This window comes from Triticum urartu, chromosome 3 (genome assembly GCF_003073215.2).
Source record: "Triticum urartu cultivar G1812 chromosome 3, Tu2.1, whole genome shotgun sequence".
Classification (NCBI taxonomy): domain Eukaryota; kingdom Viridiplantae; phylum Streptophyta; class Magnoliopsida; order Poales; family Poaceae; genus Triticum; species Triticum urartu.
Window position 1 is genome coordinate 692,363,525 of NC_053024.1, and position 11,294 is coordinate 692,374,818.

The 11,294-nt window shown below is 54.8% G+C and overlaps 1 protein-coding gene across 1 annotated transcript; it reads left to right on the top strand.

Annotated features, from left to right (window-relative positions):
* Nucleotides 1-914: 914 nt before the first annotated feature.
* LOC125549220 (chitinase CLP-like) lies at nt 915-2,656 on the top strand. Its single transcript, XM_048712684.1, has 2 exons — nt 915-1,914; nt 2,016-2,656. Exons 1-2 carry the CDS (start codon nt 956-958, stop codon nt 2,407-2,409), a joined length of 1,353 nt encoding a protein of 450 aa, XP_048568641.1. The 5' UTR covers nt 915-955; the 3' UTR covers nt 2,410-2,656.
* Nucleotides 2,657-11,294: the final 8,638 nt, after the last annotated feature.

The window sequence follows — 11,294 nt, forward strand, 5'->3', positions numbered from 1 at the left end:
CTGAGTTAGGTCTAGTTGTGTTTGTTTTTGGAGTGGTTGCCAGTGGGTTAACGGGCTCAGCCCGTTTTATTTGGGTTTCCTTTTATGTAGACAGAGAAAACATCATGCCCTTTGGCCTAGGCCTCCTGGCTGGGTGGCGTTATCAGTTGATGGGTCGTTTGTGAAAGAATCTGTGCGGGCAATTACGGGTATGGTTCTTAGAGTTTCGGATGGGGTGATCACCTTTTCGGCTTATCGTTACCTATTTCACTGCAATGATGCCCTACAGTCAAAAGTTAGTGCGGTGCTAGAAGGACTATCAATAAGTATGCAACTGTCAGCCCTTCCAATTGTGATTTAGTCTGCAACTCGTGTGTTGCAAGGCTTTGTCACATAATTCATTGGAATGCTCTGCCTTGGGACATTTTATGTTGAAGATCAAGAAACTTCCGCAGTTGCATGGGTTTATTTCACAGAAAATCGATCGTCATCAAAATAGAGTTGCTCATAGTCTTGCTAATATTGATCGTCTGGTGATAGCACCGCTTGTTGATTGCGCCGTGTAACAGAGAGTGTAGCTGAAGATGCATTAGCAGACCGTAATTCTATTACCGAAGAATAAAACACACTTTCCCCAAAAAAGACAAAGAAAACTATAAAGGCATAAAGCAATAAATGCAAAGCTGACTGACCCAAATTTAGAATTCAGTCGACTGGCCTGTAGCGAGTCCGATACCAGCGATGAGACAAACCAGATCAGCACAAGTTTTTGAGAGATCTTGACTTGTACGTCTTTACGTATTGTCAACTCCTCGGTAGCATAAAACAAGAACAACTAAGCCCTGCAAAATTCACGATCAAGATTGTCAATTATCAACATTTAACAACTCTGAGAGTAACTGAGCAGTATAAATACATTCAGATCGAGTAGCTAGCCATTCAGACTAGTCATCCTCTTCTCAGATCCCAAGCCAATATGGATCGAATGCAGAAAATTACTCCCAATCCCAAGAACTACGTTGTGCTCCATCGTATCATCGTCTCATCGCTCTTCTTGCTGCTGTCATGTACCGCGGCGAGCGGCCAGCAAGCCCCGTACAAGCCACTCATCTCCCGGCTCGCCAAGGACCTCAACACCTCCCTCTACACCATCATCATCAAGGCCGACAAGTCGCCGCTCCTCCTCGACCTCGCCGGCTCGCTCGTCTGGTCAACTTGCCCGCCGTCGGCGCAGAGCACTGTGGCATGCGGGTCCGGTAAGTGCGGCAGCGCGGCCAGCCAGGAGTGCCCACACCGCTGCCTGCACGTGGACGGCGGCCAGATAGGAGAGTCAGGGTCGCAATGCGCCTGCGCCGGCAACCCGGTCACCCGCCAGTGCTGCACCGCCGACCTCACGAGCTTCGCGATGTCGGCCAACGCCACGGACGGCGCGATGGAGCTTCCTCCTGAAGAGTCGTTCGCCATCCTCGGCGCGTGCGCGCCGGACAGCCTGCAGAGATCGCTCCCCGCGGGCGTCACCGGCGTGGCGGGGTTCTCCCGGCGGCCGCTCTCGCTGCCGTCGCAGCTCGCCGCTCAGCGCGGCTTCGGAGGTAAGTTCGCCCTGTGCCTCCCCGTGTTCGCCATCTTCGGGGACTCGCCTGTGAACCTGACGGCGCCCGGGCAAGCGCCAGGCTACGTCGACTACACGACCATCATACCATACACCCCACTCCTCACCAACCCGGCGAACGCCGCCGGATACTACATCCCCGTCAAGAGCATCTCCGTGTCGTGGCACGAGGCCGACGCCCAGGCGATCCTCCCCAGCGGCGCGCTCGAGCTCGACCCCGGCGCCGGCACCGGCGGCGTCGTGCTGAGCACCACCAGGCCCTACATGATGATGCGCCCCGACGTGTACGAGCCGTTCGCCAAGGCCTTCGACGACGCCTTCACAAGGTATATACGCGACGCATTCGCCGCAAGGGCAAGGTAAATCACCATTGTACCTACTGAACAACTGAGCTATTTCACGTATGGATGCCGGAAATGGCGTGCAGGGGGAGGAATGTTCCGGCGACCTCCGTGGAGCGGGTGCCGGCGCCGAAGCCGTTCGAGATCTGCTACAACGCCGGGTTTATGAGGCTGAAGCGGCCGTCGGCCTACGACGTGCCTCGCATCCAGCTAGAGCTGGGCGCCGGCGCCACGTGGAAGAACTGGACGCTGTACGGCGACAACTACCTGGTGAAGGTGGACGGGGCTTTGTGCCTGGGGATCCTGCGGATGGGGCCCGGCGGCATGCCGGTGGACGGCGAGCCGGCGGTGGTGATCGGCGCGAAGCAGCTGGAGAACAACCTGCTGGTGTTCGACCTGGAGAAGCAGGTGCTCGGGTTCAGCATGCTGCTGGACTTCACCTTGTCCAGTTGTACAAGCTCCAACTTCTTGAGGAACTAGACTTCACAGCTTTGACTGGAGCAGCCGGCTCCACGTATCCAAGGCGTTGTACTGCGACGCAGTGCGCGGTAGAATCAGTCCCTGTGGGCGTCTCAATAAAAAGTTAAAAACCGACTGGTATCGATTTTGCTTGGTGCCCAGTCGCAGTTCCGGCACTCGGAAGACACGATCTTTTAAGATGTTTAGTGTGAATTTTTCGCAGAGAATGTACTGCCTTATGCAACGTTTAAGGATTATATGCCAGAAAGTAAGGATTCCACAATTCAACAAACTAACCACGATGATTGGTCTGGAAATTGTTAGGACAGTATCCCTGAAGTAGGCATTTATGCGAATTTGAAGTTTGCGAACCACATGAGTCATGCGGTATTACTGATGATGTAGTCATCCAAATAGTTCAGAGATCGTGGGGGCTGTCCGCCATATATATATCCTTGTGGTAGGAAATTAAAGTATTCATCCTTGTGGCAGGAAATTAAAATATTCTGTTTTAGGTTCTTTCCAAATGAAAAACTGCACTACTAGGGAAAAAGGAAGTTTAAATTCATTACAGAGTGTTGGAACTTGGAAGTCAATTTGTACAAACACAGATAGGTTTTTTTAGGCTTACACATGATTTACTTTATTACTCAATATTCAAATTTACAGGGATAACGCAGATAGGTGGAAGCACTGGTTCCCGGAAAATCAGGACGCCCCCGCGTCGCTCGTGACGAGCGGCTCGGGCGGCAACCAGCCGAGCGCCGCCGACACCCTTCTCCTCCTCCCATCCCCTTCTCGCCGCCGCCAGAGTGAGCCGCAGGGCAAGCCCTCGAGGCTCCCAAGGACGGCGGCGGCGGGGCTTTCGTCCTTCGCTCGACGGCAGGAATCATGGGAATACTACGCGGGGTGTGGCCGATCTGACTTGGCGGCGCGGCGGGTGATGAAGCTATGTACCTAGGGTAGGGTCATGGATCTGTCCAACATACCCTCCCCAAGGACATCTCTACAAAGAATCAGAAGCAGTCGGAGAAAAACCATCATCCACTCGACCGTGAAGATGTGCTCACTCGACCACCTTGAAGACACTCGACCACCAGAAGATGAGAAACTCTCCACTCTGCAACGGTCAGGACTTAAACCATAGCTTTATGGACATTTATAACACTTTACTGTAGACGTTACCAGTAACACCCTTCCTTTATGAGCATTGAACCCTGTGTAACGGAGGGGAGCTGGGGTCCTTGCGCACTCTATATAAGCCACCCCCCTCCTCTGGACAGGGGTTCGCACTTTCTGTAATTGACACACATATATTTAGTCGACCGCCTCTGGGCTCCGAAACGTAGGGCTGTTACTTTCTCCGAGAAGGGCCTGAACTCGTAAACTCGTGTGTACAACTCCTCCATAGTTAGGATCTTGCCTCTACATTCCTACCCCCCTATTCTACTGTCAGTCTTAGAACCACGACAGTTGGCGCCCACCGTGGGGCAGGTGTCTTAGCGACTTATTGGAGAAGTTGCAATTTTTCCGATCCCCATCATCATGGTTCTAGGCGGAGGTTTGGCTGAGGACCACGAGATCCGTCTCGGCGCGCTCGTGTTTGACGCCGACGACTCCGCTTGGCTTCAGGAGGCACCACTCGACACCGACGCGCTCCCCGCCCGCGGGGCGACGCACTTTCACGCGTGTGTCCGCGGCGTCCTCCTATGGCAACCGTCGACCCAGTACCAGTCGACTCCAGCAGCTTTCCCCCCTCCCTGCGACCTGCCGGAGCAAGCGCACCGGTCGGTCGAGGCTTCAGCGGTGGGTGAAGCATGCGGTGGCCCGCCAGTCGGCCACCCCTCAAGTCGCGGCGATCGAGCCCGACGAGTCTCTCTACGGCCTGTTCGATCTGTCGACTGGCTCCGTAGAGCCCGCATCCGAGTGCGGCAGCAGTGACTCGGCAGCGGAAGTCCTGATGGTCAATGGACCACGCAGTCCTCCTGGCTTCAATCGTGAAGATGGAGGTGACAGGAGCGGCGATCCATCGCGCGTTCACGAGGAGTACCGCCCCGAGCCTCTCTCCTCGCAGTAGAGGGAAGAACTTCGTCGCCGAAACATGGATACCCTGCATACTCCTATAATTGGAGAAACACCCGAGGCCCAGGCCTTGGAGCAGGCGCTCTTGGCCAATCTGGCTGAGCGCACTCGGCTGGAGAACCTCCAGCACGCACTCGACCATCGCGCTCGTCAACGTGCTCCTGAGTCCAGTCGATGCCAACTTTTCCCACCTCCGACTCAGGTATACCGAACACCGATCCAAAATCTAGCAGCTGCTGCCCAGATAGTAGAGTCGATTCAACCTTCCCAATCAGAAGCTGGCCGAGGTCTGGAGCAGATCAGAGCCTTGCTCCGGGCAGCGGGAGAGCAGAATACGGTCGTGTCTCAGTCGCGGAATAGGATCCATAGCAGATCCGTGGTCGCAGATACAGTTCAGTCGGTCCATAGCCCGAGATGGCCCCCGAGGCGTGAGGGACATGGAGATCGGCATGATCAGTACAGAAACCAGGAGCAGTATGATCGTCGAGCCGATCGCGATGGTCGCCGTCGAGTGCCCACGCCTCCTCCAAGGAGTGGGTCATACGTGCCTCGGCCACATGAAGACAGACGCCCTCACAGTGTCGGAAGAGGTATTCCAGTAGACCCCAGGGAACCAGGCTTTGATGCGAGATCTATTCTCGTGCAGGGCTTGGTCGACAGAAACAGAGCTCACCAAGATGGTCATGACAGAGATCCGCAAACCAGCAACAGGGTGCATGTCTCTGGTCCAGAGTGCTTCGGCAGAGCTATCAGAGCTGCGTGATTCCCCCCAACTTCAGGTTGGCGACTGGAGTCAGTAAGTTCACCGGAGAGTCCAAGCCTGACACTTGGCTTGAAGACTACCGAGTGGCTGTCCAGATTGGTGGCGGCAATGATGAAGTGGCCATGAAGCACCGTCCTCTGATGTTGGAGTGCTCAGCTAGAGCATGGCTGAATCAGTTGGCGTCTGGCAGCATCTATACTTGGGAAGATCTCGCCCGAGTGTTTGTCAGAACGTTCGAGGGTACTTGCAAACGGCCAGCAGGTTTGACAGAATTACAGTGTTGCGTCCAGAAACCGAATGAAACTTTGAGGGATTATATCCAGAGATGGATCACCCAATGTCGTGGTTCTGACTCTGACAGTGATGTAGGGGGGTGAGTATGGAGAGGCTAGATCCTAGCTATTGGGAAGTTGTTACACGCGAGGTTTACGAGTTCAGGCCCTTCTCGGAGGAAGTAATAGCCCTACGTCTCGGAGCCCGGAGGCGGTCGACTGGATTATGCGTGTATGGGTTTACAGGGGTGCCAACCCCCCATACTGAGGAGGGGGGTGGCTTATATAGAGTTCGCCGGCCCCCTCCTGCCCTCAGTAATGCAGGGTTTAAGGTACATTTAAGGTTGGGCGTTACTGGTAACGCCTCTAATAAAGTGCTATAATGACTATGAAGACTACTTAACTGCTGACCGTTTGCCTACGGAGTGACTGTAGGTCTTCCGGCGGTCGAGTGATTAGCTTCATGGTCGGGTGGTAGCTTCTTGGTCGAGTGTCCTGAACCTGTCGAGTGGGGTACCTTCAAGTCGATTGATAGGTGATTTCTTCTAGGGATGTCCTTGGGTAGGGCTCTTTGGACGGGTCCGAGCCCCTACCCTAGGTACATAGCTTCATCATTAGCCCCCGAATGGATCGAGGTTAGAGTGAGGAAAGAGTTGGGGATCCTTTCCGACTGGTTCTTTGGGGCTGTATGGGTGCCTCGTTTAGGGTCAGTTGTCACGGATGACGTCATCAACCTCTTTCAGTTGCCTTGATCCATTCCAGGCCCTTCGTCGAGTGAATATCTTCGCTTGCGACATGCCGAGTGTTGGTGCGAGCGGGATGCTCTGTTTTTGGCAAGTGGTTCTGCGGCCCGCGGATCTCACGGGATTCGGATTTTGGGAAACGCGCGGGACGGGAGCAGCCGCAGTAATCGGAAGTGATAAAGCAGAAACTTCTCGATCCTCGCGCCGCCTTTTTCGCCACGCGCTGCGCGCGCGTCTGCTGCGGGATTTGACTGGACTGCCTGGGCCTACCAGTCAACCACTCGGGAGCGGTCCTTTATAAGTTGCCGGCTCGGGGTTTCCAAGCCGTGCGCTTCTCTTCTTCTTCCTTCTTCCTCTCTCCCTTCGCCAGCCCTCCCGTGACCTTCGGTCGTACCCTTAGCGCCGTTAGCCCGTGTGAGACCTCGCCGGCGACGATGGTGAAGGGCAAGACCACCGCTTTGGAGCGCGCGAAGAAGGTGGCGGCGGCGGGGAAAGGAAAGAGGTCTGCACGAGGCGGATCCTCCTCCCGGACCGCCCTGCCCAAGGGTTGGATTCAGGGCGACTGGATGCCATCGGTGCTCCGGCAGGAGGATCTCGACGACATGGTCGAGGGAGGAGCCATTCCCCACGAGGCTGCGCGTCTCCCGGGGAGGGAGATCGAACCTCAACCCCGCGACGGTGAGTGCGTGCTCCTCGCCACCCACATCGACCGAGGGTTTTCTCTGCCTCCCCATCCATTCTTCTGGAGCTTCTTGAATTTCTTCGAAGCGCAGCTCCATCACTTTACCCCCAACTCCATAGTCTATCTTGCCGCGTTCATTTCCATGTGCGAGGCCTTCCTGGGTTGCCGTCCGCATTGGGGGCTTTTCAAACATATTTTTACTTGCCGCTCTCAGTCGGTTAAAAAGGCCAAGTCGAGTGATGAGAAGACGCAAGTGATCCAGCTGTGCGGGGGCCTGGCAATCCAGACGAGGGGGAAGAGCTGTTTCCCCTCTATCACCTTCCCGGAGTCGGTCCGCGGCTGGCAGTCGACCTGGTTCTATTGCCAGGACCAGGCGACCCCCAGACAGTCGACTGGTCTTCCTCCTTTTTCCCTCGACCGAGCCGAGAAGCCTATCTCTCTGAAAGTCACGCCGGAGGAAAGTGCCCAAGTCAAGGTATTGGCGGGTCAAGTGGTCGAGCTTGTCCGTGAGGGGGTGACTGGGATGGACCTGTTAGAGGTCTTTCTCCAGAGGCGCATCCAACCGCTCCAGGCGCGAGACCACCCGATGTGGCTGTATTCTGGCCTTGACGACACCACTCGGATCCACCCGAAGGAGGTCACCGACGAGATGCTGGAGGGGTGGCTGTCAAGCATCACGGGGAACAAAGACAACCCCCGAGGAGCCAGAAGGGTAGTTCCACTGGACAACTCATACGAAGTGGATCAGGTATGTCTTTGTGTCGGATATCTGACCTTCTGTATTGGTCTTCTTTGGGTAAGTCGATTGACTTTCGTCATGTCTGTTGTCTTCCAGGCGACCACTGAGATGTACTTGATGCCCAACGGGGCACAAGGGTCGACTGAGGAAGGTGAGGGGAGCGGAGGCGAGAGCGGGGACGACCAGGTCGAGTGGGAGTCCTATAGTGAGGGAGAGGAAGGCGACGACATCTTCTCCAGCGAAGAGGAGGAGGAGGCTGAACCCTCCCGCCCGGAGGGGCGATCCAAGCTCACCCACGATCCAGCGCGGGAACGTGGCAAGGCGACCGCTCCTGTTGGGCAGTCGTCGAAACGCCCTCGGACTTCTTCTCCTCCGCCGACCGGGAAGGCTCCCAAGCCCCCACGAGCGACGCCATCCAAGCCGCCCAAGGCCTTGCCCAAGATGAAGATAGCTGTTCCCACCATTTCCGGGTAACAATAACACTTGCTTTCCTTTGTCGACTGTGGACGGATCCTTGGTCGATTCACTGGGCCAACTGACTAAGTTTCAAGATTTGCAGAGGTGCAACTTCTGAGGTCTCTGCCAGGAACGACGACCAAGAGATGGAGGACGCTGTCACCTCCAACCCTGGTATGATTACTGACGTCCTGCTTTCGAGTCGACTGAAACTTTATTGCGACTCTGGTCGATTGAATGTTTTCCTTGCAGCTCCTCCTCATGTTATTGACCTCCCGGACGACGACGACAACGAGCCACTGAGGGTGAAGAGGAAGAAGAAGGCGTTGGCTGGCAAGACTCCGCAATCCGCTCCGGCGCCTGAGGCCGTAGTTCGGGACGATGGCGAACCCACTCGGGCTTCCGTGACTTTCGCTGTTCCTCTGACGAGTGTGCGGCCTTCAGCGTCGACTGCGGATCCGTCTTCACTTTTTGCTGCGTACCCTGTCCCTGAGGGCCAAGCGGCTGCTGCGAAGGAGGCTGTACGCCAGGCTGGAATCATGATGGAACAGGTGAAAGTGGCTCGGGAGGCTTGCCAGGCGGCTTATGACGCAAGCTCGGCTCTTCAGAGCAACGTCCAGGTCAGTCGACTTCAACACTTGGTCTGTTTCGATATGTCCTTTGAAGAATCTCTTTTCCGAAGATCTTTAAGTTTGTACACCCACTGGGTGTGTTTGCCAATTCCTGGACGAGTGGGGGCACGCTAAGTGCACCCACTGGGTGTAGTCCCCGAGACTACGGTGGACTGCTGGCAGTCGACTGTAGTCTTTAAATTGAGTCTTTGTAGTTGAGTTTCTTCGCTCTGTCTGATTGGGTTATGTCGAGTGGAATGGTATCCTGTCGATTGTGGGCAGTCGACGTCTTTCTCTCTTTTTTTTTACTATGGGGGCACGCTGAGTGCACCCACTGGGTGTAGTCCCCGAGGCTACTGTCGAATGTTTCGCTTCGGCTGTAGTCTTAGAAACTCCATTATTGTCTCTTAGCTGCTCGGAAGCAACTTGTCTTGGACTCGACTTCAGGGGTCGGTCGGGTAGGATAGGAACCGGTGGGGGCACACTAAGTGCACCCACTGGGTGTAGTCCCCGAGACTATGGTGGACTGCTGGCAGTCGACCGTAGTCTTAGTATTTATTGCCTTTGTTGCTTTCTTTTTTTTTACTGAAATTGTAACTCCTCCCCTTTGACTTCAGAGATCTTGTGATCTTGGAACCCGCTTGGCTGACTTGGAGAAGCAGCAAATTCAAATGAACCTTGATCTGGAGCTGGCCAGGACAGAGCTGCAGAAGGTCAGAGACGGCGCCGCAGGTAAGACGCCTTTGTCGACTGGTTAGGTTTTAGGCCTGAGTATCTTTTCACTTTCTCCGACTCACTCATAATTTTTGCAGAAAAACTGAAAGAAGCTCTGGCGAAGAAGGATCAGGACTTGGCTGCTGCCCGTAAGGAGGCTGATGACAAGACCGCTCTGGCCGCACAGAAGCTGGCTTCGGTCGATCAATTAGAAGGAGAGAATACCAAGTTGAAGATCGCTCTGAATGAAGCCAACAGGGAGTGTTCGCGTTGGAAGAAGGAGAACCTCACCCTGAACGAGAAGATGGAAGGCATCGCTCGCAGGAGGGACGACCTGGAGAGCTACTTGAGGAGCCTTGCCAAGAAGTTGTACATCAAGCTCGAAGGTGCACACTCAGTTCCGACTGGGTTTTTTTTTGTCCGATTCAGTTTTACGAAAATTGACTTATCCTTGGGTCGCGTATGCAGAACTTTGCCAGAACTTCGAAGAGGAGACTGGGCGGATCGAAACAGGTTTGGATCCAATCAACTCGCCGGTGAAAGATGAAGCGGCCATGAACCTGCTCCGACTGGAATCCCGTGTTGACGGCGTCGTGGATTACTTGGCTCGACTGAAAGTTACCATGACGCGGATCGACCCGACGCTTTGGCCAGAGTCTACGCTCCAGAATGATCTCGAGTCTCTGATGACTCGACTCAACGGAATCCCTGACCGAGTGCAGGAGTGGAAGAAGTCTTCATCTCGGTGCGGCACTGACGTGGCTCTGTCTCTGGTCCGCGTCCATTGCAAGGAGGTGCGGGAGGAGAAGCTGGTCGCCATCCAAGTCGCCAACACGAGGAAGCACAACTTCCAGGACTTCATGGAGACATTTATTGCTGCTGCTACCCGTATCGCAGATGGAATCGACTTGGATGAGTTTGTCGCCCCTGCCAGTCCTCCTCCTCCTGAGGAATGAAAAAACTTGCCTCGGAATGCCGAGTGTATTTTGTAATCCGTTAAACTCTGCCTTAAATTTGCCTCGGAATGCCGAGTGGAAGTGTAACAGTTAAACTCTGCCGAGCTAGGGGCTCGAGTACTTTGAACTGAGATCTCTGGGACCTTTTAGGCTTTATTTGAACTTCATTTGTCGTTGAATCTCTTTGTGGATGATCCGTCGAGTGGAATTTGGTCTTCACTCGAAATAACTTTGTGTGTGTGGTGCAGCTCCGAAGGAGAAGGTAGTAGTCGATCTACACCCCGTTACTGCAGAGTGGGACGGAGCGCACATTGTATTTGTGGCGAAGCTCTCCAGGAGGAGGTGGCGGTCGACCCACACCCTGTTGCTGTGGGGTGGGAAGGAGCGCACATTGTATTTGTGGCGAAGCCCTCCAGGAGGAGGTGGCGGTCGACCCACACCCTGTTGCTGTGGGGTGGGACGGAACGCACATTGTATTTGTGGCGAAGCTCTCCAGGAGAAGGTGGCAGTCGACCTACACCCTGTTGCTGTGGGGTGGGACGGAACGCACATTGTATTTGTGGCGAAGCTCTCCAGGAGAAGGTGGCAGTCGACCTGCCTCTCGTCGTCCTTGGGAAATGAGATGTGTTTCATACTTAGGCGAGCGCTGGGCTGCAGCTAAGCCTCCGAGCGGGAGGTTTGCTCTCGCTCGGTAGGATTTCAAACTTAGGCAAGTGCTGACTGCAGCTAAGTCTCTTCGTAGGAGAACTTAGGCGAGTGCTGGACTGCAGCTAAGCCCCCGAGTGGGAGGTTTGCTCTCCACTCGGTAGGATTTTTCAAACTTAGGCGAGTGCTGACTGCAGCTAAGTCTCTTCGTAGGAGAACTTAGGCGAGTGCTAGACTGCACTA

What these genes read in the sequence shown, in the direction of transcription:
- LOC125549220 (XM_048712684.1), top strand. Translation starts at nt 956, where the DNA reads ATGGATCGAATGCAGAAAATTACTCCCAATCCCAAGAACTACGTTGTG. An exon ending in TTCGACGACGCCTTCACAAG is followed by an intron (nt 1,915 to 2,015) that starts GTATATACGCGA and finishes AATGGCGTGCAG; the next exon opens with GGGGAGGAATGTTCCGGCGA.